Source organism: Acinonyx jubatus, chromosome A1, assembly GCF_027475565.1.
Source record: "Acinonyx jubatus isolate Ajub_Pintada_27869175 chromosome A1, VMU_Ajub_asm_v1.0, whole genome shotgun sequence".
NCBI lineage: Eukaryota > Metazoa > Chordata > Mammalia > Carnivora > Felidae > Acinonyx > Acinonyx jubatus.
In genome coordinates, this window is record NC_069380.1 from 229133406 (window position 1) to 229149754 (window position 16349).

Below are 16349 nucleotides of genomic sequence, written 5' to 3' on the forward strand. Positions count from 1 at the left end.
AACTAACCATGTTGAAGGGTTTCAGGTGTATTCGCTTGTCCTTGGGCCAATTTCTTAAATCTTCTGTGCCTCAGTTTTCTCCTCCATAGGTAAAAATAATACTACCTCCCTCATTAGAGTTAAATGTCTAAATGATATAATTTGGTATTTTATAGTAAGTGTTCCGCAAATAACATCTGTAACTAAGGTGAGGATGATGATGGTGATGGTGATGATGGTGATGGTGGTAGTGATAATGATGATGATGGTGATGGTAGTGATGATGATGGTGGTGGTAGTGATGGTGGTGATGATGGTGATGGTGATGATGTTGATGATGATGGTGGTGATGATGGTGATGATGATGATGGTGATGGTAGTGATGATGATGGTGGTGGTGATGGTGGTGCTGGTGATGGTGATGATGATGGTGGTGTTGATGATGGTGATGGTGGTGATGATCATGATGGTGGTGGTGCTGGTGCTGGTGCTGGTGATGGTGATGGTGATGATGTTGATGATGATGGTGGTGATGATGGTGATGATGATGATGGTGATGGTAGTGATGATGATGGTGGTGGTGATGGTGGTGCTGGTGATGGTGATGATGATGGTGGTGTTGATGATGGTGATGGTAGTGATGATGATGGTGGTGGTGACGATGACGGTGATGATGGTGGATGATGACAGTGATGATGGTGGTGGTGATGATGATGATGATGATGGTGATGGTAGTGATGATGATGGTGGTGGTAGTGATGGTGGTGATGATGGTGATGATGATGATGGTGGTGTTGATCATGATGGTGCTGGTGATGGTGATGGTGATGATGTTGATGATGATGGTGGTGATGATGGTGATGATGATGATGGTGATGGTAGTGATGATGATGGTGGTGGTGATGGTGGTGCTGGTGATGGTGATGATGATGGTGGTGTTGATGATGGTGATGGTGATGGTAGTGATGATGATGGTGGTGGTGACGATGACGGTGATGATGGTGGATGATGACAGTGATGATGGTGGTGGTGATGATGATGATGATGATGATGGTGATGGTAGTGATGATGATGGTGGTGGTAGTGGTGATGGTGGTGATGATGGTGGTGATGATGGTGATGATGATGATGGTGGTGGTGATGGTGGTGATGGTGATGGTGATGATGGTGGTGTTGATGGTGATGGTGGTGATGATCATGATGGTGGTGGTGGTGGTGCTGGTGCTGGTGATGGTGATGATGATGATGATGGTGGTGATGATGATGATGATGGTGATGGTAGTGATGATGGTGGTGGTGATGGTGGTGCTGGTGATGGTGATGATGATGGTGGTGTTGATGATGGTGATGGTGGTGGTGATGATGGTGATGATGATAATGATGGTGGTGGTGGTGGTGATGATGATGATAATGGCAATGATGGTGATGGTGGTGATGATGGTGACGGTGGTAACAACATCTCGTACTTTTGAACATTGCAGAATTCTGACTAGCTTTATTCATGACCACAAAAAGCTCACAGCGGCACATTTAGTTGTTTCCCCTGTATCTTAGGATAAGTATACATATTTCAACCAAAATTAATCACTTGATTTAACTGGATACTTGCTGATGTATGTTGATGGCTTGTTTTCTCGTGTGCAGGCTAAAATCGAGTTTCTTGCAACTAGTTCCCATGTCAATTCCTAAGGGCCAGACTCACCTAAGCTTATGTCTCTTGTGGGTAAGGCTGCCTCTCTGCTGACCTTTGGGTGTGTGTTTGCAGTGCCTGCATTGGGGCCCAGGACCCTTACTGTGGCTGGGACATGGTGATGAAGAAATGCACGAGCCTGGAGGAGAGCCTAAGCATGACACAATGGGAGCAGAGCACCTCCACCTGTCCCGTAAGTGCGCGTGTTCCCCGGCCTCAGAAAGCCCTGCCCGTGGGCACTCAGCTGTCTTAAATCCTAACCCACTCGTCGGTGGTGGCCATGCATTTGGGACCTTTCTCACACACCCAGTGCTCTCTCAACTCGTTCAGCTCTTAGTTTCCACCAGAGCCATGTGGGATGTTGCCATAAGCTTTTTTGTCTGCTTTGCAGAGAAATACTTGAAGAGAAAACACTGTTGATTTGGAAATGGGATGTAGTATCTCTGTCTCATTCTTGGATTTTCTCTCCAGAGATTGGTGTGGACTATTTTGCCCTTTTTAGCATGAGTAAAATAGTGACTTCCACACCCATCAATTTCCCTTGGGAGCTATAATTCTAGAAACTGAGATAAGTAGAGCTTTTGAAAAAATAAAGTAAAGGATGTTACTATTGGACTCCAGGCGGGACAGTCTTCTGGATCCTGCCCAGGGTCCCGGGAAGGTCTGGGAGAAACAGCACGATGGCCATTCCCGCTGTGAACCCACAGAAGGAAGAGAAACTCATTTCCATTTGGAGCTAGGTTTTCTGAATCTAGGGAGGAAAACAATTTTCTTTGCCAATTTATCTCTTTGAGGCCTCACTTGTAAGAACCAGCTTAATTTTTTTTCCCTTTATCTTTACAACCCTAAATGCAGTGATCTCAGATTCTTTTTTCTGTCCTCAGAGAATATGAGCAGGAACTGTTAGCCTCCATATATTTAAAGTGATGAAGTCACTGTGCTGTCACATAGCTGCTGATCTCTCTATCAGTTCGGGCGCACCTCTGCAAGGCAGAGGTGAGAAGAGAAGAGGCACATTCCGGTATCAGGAAGCCCACGCTGTTTTTCCGACGCAGATGTCCGACGCGGTTTCCTATGAAGGGACCTACCCTTTCCATCACCTAAACCACATATTCATGCAGCCTCTCCTTCCAGGGGAAGGGGAAAACCAGGCAGTGACATGGGGAAGGCTAGGATTAGTGAAACCAGCATCCTGTCCCAAATGTGGGCACGAGATAGAAGCCTTTTACTGCAAAGGTGTGTGATCACCACATCCAGGCTCTGAGCAGAGCTTTACAGATCAATTCGCCGCTAGTCCTTTGGGCTGTTTAGCCTCAAATTTTCTCACTGTTTCTTGAAATCGATTACAAAAATGCCAGTGTTTGTGCTAAGTTCTTTCTCGTTTCTGAATAATACTTTCAAAGCACAGAGATGCTCACCTTGAATCTTTGCAGCTGGAGAAAACAGAGATAGCTGAACTGTCGTTCTCAATTATGGGCGTGTACTCCCCAAGAATTGGTGCATCTTCTCATAGATGTATGAGCCAGCATTTTAATGGCAAAAAGGGCAGAAGAATGTAGTAACAGTTCTTACAGGAACAGTTCTTCTCAAGCGGTAAGGCCTCCACTCCAAAACACATGGTTTCGTGGAGATCTGGGACATGCTTAACTATGTAATGGAAAATCGTGACACAATCACCCACTAGGTTCACAACAAATACATGCGTTGTCTATTTCTACAGGAAAAAAAATGGAGATGACCTAACATTTAAAAAGTGGCCAGTGGGTTGTTATTAAAGTTGTCACTGCTGCTGAGAGCGCAGTTTCTATTTCAAATTCAAAGAAGGTCACAGGGTGATATGGACTTGCCCTGATGGGAGGGCTGTCCCTTCACATCTCTGCTTTACAGAACCATCCCTGTTCTCTGTCTCCGTCTGTCTGTCTCTCTCTATGTATACATACATATATGTCTATATACAATATATAATACATACACTTTTGATAAGAATATGCAAAGCCTCCAACAACAGACAGCAAGTTATGTCCCCTGGAGCAAAAGGCAGGACAGGAAGCTATGTAGTTGTCTGATTTAGATAGGCTACCATACAGAATGGGAACTCCCGTAGACCCAACTACTTGTGAAAAGATAAACTGAGGCATATTAGTTTTAAGAGTTTGTTGAACAACTCAAATCAGGCAGCATCCAACCCAGCAGATAGAAAGGAGCTCTGAGGAGTCGTACAAAACAAAAGACTTTTACAGACAGAAATAAGTGGGAACAAGGAAGTTATTCTAGGCAAAAAAGCAGGTTGCTTATTGCAAAGTTACTTTTCCTTAGTAGATGGCATGGGTCTATCAGTCAGAGGAGCTGGCTAGTGCTGCTCAGGCATTTCCTGATTGGTTGAAGATTCCTTTTCTGGGAGAGCCAGCACTGTATGTAATTAGGTCAAATCTCAGTTTGGTGACATGGGGCTTAGCATGAGAAATTCCATTTTAGGTCTATAGTTTTGGTTTTTAACAACTATAGTCATCGTACATCTCTTTCTAAAAATCTGTCTCTTAGAAAGAAATGAGCTAGGGGCTCCTGGGTGGCTCAGTCGGTTAAAGCATCTGACTTTGGCTCAGGTCATGATCTCACGGTTCGTGGGTTCGAGCCCCACATCAGGCACTGTGCTGACAGCTCAGAGACTAGAGCCTGCTTTGGATTCTGTTTCCCTCTCTCTCTGTCCATCCCTCACTTGTGCTCGGTCTCCCTCAAAAATAAACAAACATTAAAAAATTTAAAAAAAAAGACATGAGCTAGATGAAAAGTATTAGCATTATGACAGAGAAGTCTTAGGTATTTTTAAAAGCTATTAAAATGTAATTTTGCTTCTATTTTATTTGTAAATTTTTGACTAAAATAGAAGAAAGGTTTAATTTTATTGGCTAAATCTGTATTTCATCATTTCTGATACACCATTGGTTGTTTTTATTAAGAAAATAAATGTTGCCATGGACTGCAAGATACAAACTGATTTCAGAGATATTTATATATCTTTATATTTTATATATTTTATATATTTATATATCTTTATATTTATATTTCTTTATAGATATATAAATATCTATATATAAATATTTGTATAGATATTTATATATGTATATATATATCAGTATATATATATAGTGTATGGATAGATACATATATATATATACAGCAGTATATATATATAGTGTATAGATAGATACTCACACATATACTAAAAAATCTTATAATCAGTGAAACAGTTTTTTTTATCTACATGTCTCTATCCAAAAGAAATTAAGGTTTATAAGCTGAGTGGTTTTCAAATGAGACCAGAGCATCTTATATCCAATGTAAAAACCCAAAATGAACACTAAAAATTAGACGGTTTTATGGGGAGCTCACATAATGTGGACGACAATGAGGGTAATGCCAGTCTCTGTGGGAAACTACCCAGTCAGTCTTCACAGATTCAGACCAATGACGTAGCAGAGCTGAGTTCCCCAGTCAGTGTTGCATTCAGAACATGGACAGATCGTCTGCTCTGTAGAGAGTTCCACTTGGTGATGGACCCCTGGAAACCCTCCCAGGGTTTCCCCAGGGACTTAGTGCCAGAAAAGACCTATTTTCTATTGAAAGCTCCCTATTTTAAAACATTTATGGATCTCTGTTGTATAGGAGACAAGGCAATAGTGACTGACGTATCGATTAATTTCTGGTGGTTTACGTAATTATAATTGAAAACATTATTCTCAGTTTAAGAGATTTGAACTGCTTGAGCAAGATCTAAATTTACAGGTCTGGAGTGATTTGAATATTATTTACGTCTTGCATAACTTGCAGTGTTGCTTGATGAGGATAGTGTAGTCTTAAGAATCGCCCTGAGCTTTATTTATGCCCGAACACCGTCCACATTCTTTGTGGGTACATCGTTACCGGTATGCATCATACAATGAGTCCCCGTTCCAAAATACATTGTGCAATAACCAGCAAAATACGTATACTAAATAAGCACCTCGATGGCTTGCAATAACTAGCTTCTTCCCAGGACACTGTGTAAATAGCACCTTTAGAGCAAAAAGATCCTTTAGCACAGATTGAACCCAGAGCCGTCCGTTTACATAGCAGCACCGTGGACCAGAGTCTAAGGGGTTGATAGAAGATTCTAAAACTACATTGGGAAAGAAACCAGGACTTGAATCCGGTGCTTCTGACATTATCCTCAATCTACAAGACAATGACATTCCCAGCTGTCAACGTCTCCCCAGAGCAGTGGCTGATGGGTTCACCCAATGACAGGTGACCCGGTGGTCACCTTACATCTTATGCTCAGATAGCCGGTAAGGCATTGTTTCTGAATTTTGTAGTGAAATCTACTGTAAAAGAAGGAAAAGGGAGCTAAGGTTAATTGTGTGTCTACACCACGTGCTAAGTGGTGTGTTAGGCCATTTCAGTGGATTATCTCATTGGATATGCATGATCACCCCAGGGGTAAGCATCACCGCTTCCGTTTCATGAGTGGAAGACCTGTGGCTCCGAGGCAATAAAGACTGTCTGTCCCTATCTGTCTGTGTGACTAAGAGGTCACATGCCGTTCCCGCTTAGTCCTCTTCAAATGTGCTCTCCTTCCCTCGTGTAATTCACTCATGGGGAGAGACTTAGGGAAATTAAGTTGACGTTGTAACATGGAGACAGTCTGTTCCAAGGGGCAGATCCAATATCCTGTTTTGTTACCATCTCTGACCAAAGGTGCATGAAACTTTGGAAATGCACGAAGGAAGATCTTTTGACTTCTGAAAAAACATCCCAGTAGAAAACAGAAGAGTTCACTTGAGTTATAAGAGAATAATGGTTGGAGTACAGTAAGACCTTAAAGGCACACTCCATGGATTTCTGTACCCATCAAATGCATCTACATGCTTGGTTCCTTGGGAATGAATGAGTTGAACATGAGGGATTTAAACGTGGGATTACAGGTTATGCTTGTTAGCAAAAATTGAATCTTACTTAGCTAGCACTTAGAAATCCATTATTTCCTAGGTAAAGGGAAATTTGCTATTATACAGTTATGGATAAAAGTGTAAGTACTGGTTTCCACACGACTCCCATCAGGGAAGGATCTAGAATCACAGAATGAAGTGGCTAAGATCGCAGGCTCTTGATTAGTTTGTTTACACCGATTCTTGGGTCCCTTACAACCAGTACTCTGAATAAATTGAGCCTAATCTGAACCTCAGTTCCCCTGTCTGTAAAATGGGATGTAGATACCAAGGACCTTGTGAAGAGTCCAGAGTTAACACATAGAAATCACTCGTCACGTGCCTGGCATCCACTAAAGTACCTACATGTGGTATATGCTTTACTATGATTTAGCCGTTAATATCTTATCAAACGAAGCACATACTTCAAAGAGAAAGTCGCTAGGCAGAAACCTGGAGATAGCACAACCACAGATAATATATTCTAGATAGCTTTATTTCTGATTTCTAAAGAAAACTAACAAAATACAAAAAGACGTGCTCGTATGGAGAAGGGAAGCAGCAGAACCCATCCCGTCATTCATGGATCTGTTCCTTAGGCAGATCCTCAAAGCCTCAAAGTAATGTACTGAGCGTCAAAAGGAGTGTGTGGTTGAAGTGGGTGAGAGAGCCACCCACTGTCCACGTGCTTTTCTGCGTGTTGCAAGTTCTTCTTGCTCCAGAAGTTAATAGAACCAACTGCAGCGGTCCTGGATTGAAAATCTGCCCTTCAGCATCTGCAGCTACCCCCACTCTTCCCCTGCGAAGCCATCACCATTTACTCTTACTAATGACTGGCTAGTGCTGTTCCTTTTGCTTTCCAGTGCATATTTACTGAAATAACTATTCTAATTTTTTCTCCCTCATTCCACTCCATTCTTTCATTTACTGTCACTCGTGTCCAATTCTTCCTCTTTTTCTCTGTCGTCTTAGCTCAACTTTTACTCACATACATTTGGAAAGAGAATGTGTGTGGCACCTCTTTGCCTAAAGACTGTTATCTTATGCCAGTGCCCAAACAGGGAAACAAAAGGGTGTCTAGTGTGGTGGGTTCTTTCTTTCCCTTTCCCTTTGATACAGCTTTACACAGCACTGTGTGAGGTTAAAGTGTTCAACACAGTGACTTGACTTGCATATATTGTGTAATGATCGCCACAGAAAGTTTAGTTAACACCCATCATCTCATGTAGATACCCCCCCCCAATTTTTTTTTCCCTTGTGAAAAAAAGGAGCTCCTGTCTTAGCAACTTTCAGATGTCCCATCTAGTGGTGTGAACTCTATCCATCATGTCATACATGACCTGTCCAAGACATATTTATCTTAAAACTGGAAGTTTGTACCTTTTTAAAAAAAAGTTCATTTATTTATTTGGAGAGAGAGGATACACAGAGGTGGGGAGGGACAGAGAGAGAGAGAGAGAGAGAGAATCCAAAGCAGGCTCTGCACCAGTAACACGGAGCCCAATACCAGGCTTAAACTCAGAAACCATGAGATCATGACCTGCACCTAAACCAAGAGCTGGATGCTTAACTGACTGTGCCACCCAGACACCCCGAAGTTCGTACCTTTTGACCTCCTTCTTTCCCCTAGTTCCTCTCTCCCCCACTCGACGCATCTGACAGCCACAAATCTTACCCCTTTTTCTATGAGTACGGGTTCTTTTTAGGTTTCACTTGTATCGGATATCGTAGAGTATCTATCTTTCTCTGTCTTATTGCATTCAACATAGTGCCCTCAAGGTCCATTTATGTTTTTCCACATGGAAAGATTTCCTTCTCTTTTATGGCTGAATAGTATTCATATATTTTATATACATATGATATATATATGTGTGTGTGTGTGTGTGTGTGTGATATACATGTGAGATATATATATATGAGATATATATGAATTATATATTATACATATATGAGGTATATGAGATACCTCCTATATATTTTTATATATACTAGATAAAAGAGTGGTATATATAGCACATTTTCTTTATGTACTCATCCTTCAGTGGACACATAAGTCGTTTCCATGTCTTGGCTGTCATAAGTAATGCTACAGTGACTGTGGGGGTGCCACTAACTCTTCAGCATAGGGATTTGGTTTCCTTCAGCTCTAAACCCAGAAGTAGAATTGCCGGGCCATGTGGTAGTTCACTTTTAGCTCCTTGAGAAATAGTGGTTCTTAACTGGGGGAGATTTTGCCCCCAGGGACATCCAGCAAAGTCCATAGAAACTTTGGTTGTCACAACCAGGGCTGGGGGGCCACTAGCATCTATAGTGGGTGGACAAGGGAGATCACGAATGCACAGGGCAGCCCCCACGACAAAGAATCCTCTAGCCCAAATGTCAATAGTGCTGAGGTTTTACAACCCTGGTCTCATGGACAGAAAAATGCTGACCAGTATTTCCAATTATACCCTCCAAATTGTGAGTCGGGCAATCTTTGGCATGTTATAAAAATTTCTTACATCTACGTTTGCTTTTTCTGTAAAAATCGTAGGCCTAACCAGAATTAAATTCCTTGTGAACAGGGTCTTACAAAGGACCAGTTCTATCCTCCAGCGATGGGGAAGCAGCAGTTTCAGGAGTGATTCTGATGCCCAGTTTGGGGGGAGGGGGGCTGTGGGTGAGCAGCTCTCTTATTTCCTGGCCTGCTTCTCCACAGGGGCACCAAGCAGTGAATTCTCACATAACAGTGTCTGCAGCAGAGAGAGAGAGAGAATATTCTGCTTTCATCTGGAGGAAAGTCATTTCTGGACTCCTCTTTCACTCTCCTCTGGAGTCTCCTTGACCAGAATCTGGTCACATGTTCTTTCGTAGGCCCAACACTGGCCCAGGTGAATGGGGTTCCCATGACAGCCTTAGACCCTCCTGCTAAGTGCACAGCTGGTGATGCTAACCCAGCCCTCCCATAGTTACCTACTGTCTCCCTGGAATGGTAAGGAATGATCCCCATGATGAATGCAAAACCCCTTTTATTCAAAGTGATTCTTTCGTAAAAAACCATCCACCCTGGTTGGTGTTCTTGCCCTTTGGGCTGAAGAAACAGATTCTCAGATTCCCTCCAGGATTGGAAATTAATTTCAAGAGAGCGTATGAATTGGACAGGAACCTCAATGTTGTCGGGAAACAGGCAATGACTCTGACTCCTCCTCTCCGTGTCTGTCTGTCTGTCTGCCTGCCTGTTTCTGTCTCACTTGTATCTGCCCTATATTGATTTCACTTCTAATCACCCTACTGATGAATTTAGCTCGCATGACGTTTACCTTGGTTGTGGGTTTGACTCGTGACCGTGAAGTCTAAATATGTTTCCATCACAAACTGCCCTCTTTCAACATTCTGGATGATTTCTGTCTCCACGATCATTCCTTTGTCATGATCACAGTGGATTTCTCCTGGCCTCACCAGTCTTCAGTTTCTCCATATTCTGTGGGTTCCAGGTTTCCTCAAAACCTCCTGTAGCTAGAGAGACCCTAACAGTCTCCATGCCTATTTCCGTCATATGTTAGACAGCGAAACATAGACGAGGTTTAGAAACATAGAGGTTTAGAAGAGAGGCAAATGGAAGGGACCAGATGGCTCACAGAGGGTCAGTCTCCTGATAGTGCTCCATGCTGGCCTTCATCCCCTTCCCCAGCCACTCTCTCCCCCGTGGGCCTGTCCTTCCCCACTTCCAGCTTGCCCCCCACCCAGGCTTGGGTTTAGATAGTGGGAGACTTGGGCAGGAGCAGAGACACTGGGGTATGTCTTCTTTGCCGTCTTCCAGCCTAGGCTGCAGCCCTGTCAGGCTGCCCTTCCCCAGGCTCTGCCTCACCCAGCCTCCATAACCCCATTCTTCTCTCTCTTTCTGAAAGGCTGAGGACAGTTACAGGTTTGGATTAAAAGGCACACGGGGATTTGTTTGGATTTAAAGGCCCGTGAGGGGATTTGTTAGCTTGGGTTCCATGTTAAATCACAGTGAAGGCAACGACTGATCCCTTCCTACCTACATGAGAGCCCTTTGGGGCCGAGGCAAGAGGGTGAGCTGGTCAGTGGTAGTGGAGGGCCGTGGGAACTCCCAAGTGGCAGGGCCTTTGCTGCTTTAAGAACATTTTGGTGGGAGTGATTAGTGGCTTCAATCAGCTTGTCTTATGGGGCCCGGTTCTCTGAGAAAACACTGAAGGCTCCAGGGAAACTTATGGTCAGAGTACGAGCTGCATTTTTATCCTGACCGAAGCTGGTCATGGACCTTGGAAATGGGGACTTTTTCCTCTTGGGAAAAATACGCCTTTGAGTGTTCACTGTCACTGTCTGGGTCAGGTCCAGTGAGTCACCTCGAATCCAGCTCGATTCCCTCCTCTTTGCTTCTTCTGGAAAGAGCCCGGCATGGTAGGGAATTCTGGATTTTCGTCCACCTAGTGGACATAAAAGGTTAGAGTGCTGACAAGAAAGCGGGAGGCAGAAAGTGAAACTGTGGCAGTTGGAGGTGACGCACCAGCCACGTCAGCGCACGCGGACACGTTTCATGTGGACTCCGTCCTACTGTACTTGGAGAAGTGACAGAACAAAAGTAAAGCTCACCTGTGCTTTTCACGCGCAAAATACGGCACTGGCACTTTTCTGAAATGGGGAGGTACAGGGACAGTTCGTGGCCTGGAAAGAACGATCTGCCTCGTCCGTGGAGTCCTGTCTTGCGTGGATGATGAGGCTTCAAATGTGTCATGACTAGGGTAGGGCAGGAAGGAGCAGCTGGGAGCAGCAGAGGGGGAAGTGAAAGAACGCAGCCACGTACCATCCTCTTCGTGTGTCGTGCTTTCTAAGAAATACCGACGTCGCCATATTAAAGTTAGGAGGTTTGGACTGTAGGCCTCCTTCCGGCCGTTCAGGGTCAGGCTGCTTTTTCCCGCAGGATGACTGAGGACTTGGTCCCAGGACTCACGGACCACCCTGTGGCTCTATTATCAGAGGTGACCTGAGGTCGTCCAGTCGTCCGTGTCCATGAGGAGCCCCGTCCAGCCAGGCGGCAGAGGGCACAGTCCCCAGCAGCCTTCCCAGGTCGGGCGTGCTGGTTGGACGGCCCCTTCTAGGCCCGCACACCCCTCTCAGTGCTCAGAGCCCCTTCCTTGCCCCGACCCGCGGGAGCGGGTTCCTGCCAGGCCCTTCCTTGCTGACAGGTTACGGTGTGGCTGTGACCGGGATATGCCTATCGGCTACTACAGTCCTGGCTGCTTCAATAGGCCAAAAATTCAATGTTGGCAGTTTGCGCTGACATTTGAGCTGGGCCAGGTCTTAAATGAAACGAATTGGCCAATCTTTCTTCTACGGGACATAAAAATTCAACAGAGTTGCACATCTGTGATTTCTCACTCCAGTTCTGCTCGTTCCTTGGGTTTCTCGCATTAGTGGACAATTCTGTGGTCGGCTGATGGCCAAGCCCTTGCCTTCCTTCACTCCCCTCCCCCGTCGCCTCCTCCCCCCTTCCCCTTCCTCCCCTCCCTTCTTCTCCATCACGGCCCCCACCAATGACCTCGGCCGCCTTACTTTGAAATCCCTCCCTGTTCATCCCTCTTGAACTTTAACATCAAAATATTCTCAACGTGCTCTGATTGTACTGTGAGAGACCTTTCAGTTTTTCTCTCTGTTTACAGCCCTAACCCTTCCTGACATCCTCTCTTGTGTCTGCTTCCTAGACGAGGAATCTCACCGTGGACGGGCACTTCGGCACGTGGTCTCCGTGGACGCCCTGTACGCACACCGATGGCAGCGCCGTGGGATCCTGTCTGTGTCGCACCCGCTCCTGCGACAGCCCGGCCCCCCAGTGCGGAGGCTGGGAGTGCGAGGGCCCCCGCATGGAGATCGCCAACTGCTCCAGGTGTGTCCCTCCCAACACTGGTGCCCTCCCCTGTGTGCGAGAGGACCGTAGAGCAGGGGGGACGTCGTCTTTGGTGTGCATCTCCCTTTTTCGGGAGGGAGGTGGCAAGGGACAGGTGCACTTACCACTTAAAAGTTACGTGATCTACTGAAGGAGGTGTGGTTTTATTTTTTTACTTATTTTATTTATTTCTTTTTTATTTTTTTAATGTTTATTTTTGAGAGACGGAGGGTGAATGGGGGAGGGGCAAGGAAGACCCGGAATCGGAAGCAGGCTCCAGGCTCCGAGCTGTCAGCACAGAGCCCGATGCGGGGCTCGAACCCAGGAACCGTGAGATCGTGACCTGAGCCGAGGTTGAACGCTTAACTGAGCCACCCGAGCGCCCCTGGGAGGAGATTTTAAACTATAAGTGAGATTGTAAATCTAAACGTGTTTAATGTGTTCATCATTAGATTAGGAAACATATTTGCAGTGTGCACAATGTTATTGTCTTGTTTGAGGGAAACGTCCATGGCAATCAAAGTCCTTTTCTGGAACACGTAGGCCAATAGCCCCTACCGGTAGAACACGATACATTCGTTGTGAACTGGCCTAATCCAGGCGGCCATGCTCGGGCCTCCGTTTCCTTTGCCAGCATCAGGGACCCCAGTGGCTGGGGGCACGTGAGTGCCATAGGCCCTCCACCCTGCCCTGGCCATTAGGTGCCTCCTGAGGATGAAAGCAAGTCTGAAGTCAGATTTGGCCACACCCAGAAAACTGTGACACAGCCAGTCCTTGCAAATGATGGAGTCGCAGCTCCCTGTCCCTCAGGCATGCTGACATGGACACACGCGGAGGTTCTTATGAAGCAGATGTGATGCTTCTGGCGACGTTTAGTCGGGCCGGAGAAATGCAGCCTCTGCTATCAAGGCAGAAGCTACAGGCAAGAGAGCCCCCGGCCTCGCTCCCAGGCCGTGTGAGGACAGAGGTGCATACACAGCATCAGCTCGCCCAATCCTGACCTCACTTCCCACATCAAACGCAAATTATCCCCAGTAGCCCACGTACTAAGCGTCCCCTCGTGCAGATGCGGGAAACGACATGTGCTGTTTTGCAGCAGCCTCCTCCGAGGTGTGAGCACAAGGGGGACGGTTCTGGTAGTTTCAGAGGCTGCCCGTGGGGTCGATATTCCTGGAGCTGGAAAGGAAGATCTGGGGTAGCAGCCAGAGCTCACGTGCCCACGCGTGTGCATGGCACGTTCACCGTGTATGTATGTCTTTGGACAGTTCGAGTTTCCTGAAGCAGCGGTCTTCATGAGCAGCCGCTCATCAGCCCCCCTCAAATAACGTTGATACACTAGATCGCCCCTCAGATACTCATAGATCGGCATCTAATTGTTTTTCATCAAAAGTTTTAGTACTCGTGGGGCGCTTGGGTGGCTCAGGTGGTTGAGCATCCAACTCTTGATTGCGGCTCAGGTCCATGATCACGTTCGTGAGATCGAGCCCCGTCCGCATCTGGCTCTGTGCTGACAGTGTGGAGTCTGCTTGGGATTCTTCCCCTCTCTCTGCTCCTCTCTCCTTCTCTCGCAAAATACATAAATATTTAAAAAGTTTTAGTAGTTGCAAAGATGTGATTTCTGTTACGTCCCTGTTTAAATGTGTTATGGGCTCTAAACGCTTTAGTGATTTGATAGCCACCTGCCCCTTTAAGAAATTGATGAACAGGCTCTAATTTAACATTCAGAGAATTTACGGTTTTCCTTCTTAAATTTCCTGTTTTTATTCTCTTTCCCTTATAGAATCGTATCCTAATATATTACGTTTTTATGTTGAAAAGTCTTACACTGGTCACCATATCATGCTTCTCTGCAACTACCAGAATAACAAATTATATGCACGGAATTCAGAAACAAAATTTATATTTCTGATAACTATAGGCTTTATGATGAAATATTTTGAATATATGTTTTGAAAATTGCCGTACGATGAATCTAAAATACATGAATATTACACATTTTGACAAATATTTTTTTCACACTTAAAATGTGAGATCTCACTGGAAATTCTTACCTTCAGGCAATTTTTTTAAAACTCCCACCTACTTTTCCTCTTTAGGCACGAGTGCAATTTCTTGCCTGATTTGGGGAGGGCTTAGCATCGATTCCATTCTTACATTTTTATTTTTCTGTCTACAAGTACTGACAGGTATGACTCCTGTAAGTAGATGGAAATATAAGATCATAGCATTTCCACGCAGTTCTCTGGATTCTTTCGAAGTTACCTGCCGAAAGCATGGTGATCTCATGCCAAAGATTGTTGTTATTGCCCTTTATCAGTTGATAACCTGTTTATGTTGGCCTTCAATTTTGTTCGAAGCGAAACATAGCCAAGCACCTAACCTGCAGACCCCCATTTTTGCTGACTCACTACTGTCCGGTACTTCCTCAGTGTGTGCAGAGTGCATCAGAAAGCCTTTAAGAAGGCTGACCACAGGCTTCCAATTAAACCTGTTATTCTTTATTTATAGGCACCTTGTTTCACTCAGTGGAAGTGTTGGGAAATTCAAAATATTGCTAGTTCAGTACATTTTGCAAGCATGTCTTTGATTACATGCTGTTATCACATCACATCATTTAAATATTTTTTTTCTTAACACCTTGGAGCTACAGATTGAGGTCATTCAACGTATGAAATGAAAGCCACGATATAAAGGAATTAGCTAAGCCAGACTTTCAAAGCAGGGCCGAGTCAGAATGACAATGGATCTGGAAAATAGGGTTTCGTTTTAAAATTAAAGTAAACGTTTGAATGTGCATCCTCATGACACCATGTCACTTCTGAATTCTAATTCTTAGGGAAGGAGAGAGGGAGCCATGGAGAGAGGCAGGAGAGAGAGAAACAAAACTAGCCATTAGGAAGGCAGGAGGTCCAGGGAAGGTCTGGATCCTTGACAGGAGTTTGTCATCTAAATGAAATAAGTTTCTACAGGCTTCCATTTTTCTTACCTATACCTTCCTTTATGGAACTTTTTCTCTAAGAGCAAACACAGCCTGTGCCTGACCTGGGTTGGTCAGGACACAGAGACGCGTGTGCAGGATGGAGACTGGGGAATGTGCCAAGCGCCTACCCCTGTGAGGGCAGGCAGGAAGGGAGCATGGCCAAGGGAGGACTGCTGTGGGCTGCGGCCCTGAAAAAGGACTCAGCTGAATGCACGGGGAGCCCCGTAGCTGGGACAGCCCTTGATGGTGGTTAGATCCTCTCAGCTGCAGTTCTGAGCCCCTAGGACCCTGAGCAGCTGGAGAGGCTAGGGCTGCAGTCCGGGGGGGGGGGGGGGGGGGCGGGGAGGGGGGGGCGTTGACAGTAGCTGGGGGATGGAAGAAGCCAAGTCCTTGCCAGACAGCTCTGTTCTGCTCTCTAGTCGACCTGAGCCCAGAACGCCCCAACTCAGTTAACATCCCAGTACCAAATAACCAGGAGAACGATTTCATCAGTGATTCACTGGGTTGATTTCCTGTTTCCCCTGCCTATTAATTTGTTGTTGCCAGATTGTTTATTTCACTATAGTCAGTTTGCTCCCTTCCCCTGCACCTTCAGTGCCATGACCACAGCAGCATCTTATATTTTAAAACAGACATCAGGAAGGCGTCTCAAATCAGTCTCCAAGCTCCCCCCTCCTCACCTGCTTGTTAATTTACAGTATTTCTAAGAAGTATTATGTTGTTTCCACGAGGCTATCTGGAACACGGAAACCTCTGGGCAAGTCCTCTATGCCATCCCTGACACTGCAGATGTGCGATCGCTGACTAGGAGAGCCCAGAGCGTGAGGGCGCTTCCTGCCCAAGAGGAGAAGC

The 16349-nt window shown here is 45.4% G+C and overlaps 1 protein-coding gene across 5 annotated transcripts in view; it reads left to right on the plus strand.

Moving 5' to 3' along the window:
- Positions 1-16349, plus strand: part of SEMA5A (semaphorin 5A) — a 472280-nt gene that overhangs the window by 382972 nt on the left and 72959 nt on the right. For all 5 annotated transcript variants that reach the window (XM_053202211.1, XM_053202205.1, XM_053202198.1 and 2 more), the window contains 2 exons: positions 1745-1862; positions 12336-12517. In XM_053202211.1, coding sequence (XP_053058186.1) covers positions 1745-1862; positions 12336-12517 — 300 coding nt within the window. The remainder of the gene's footprint in view (positions 1-1744; positions 1863-12335; positions 12518-16349) is intronic.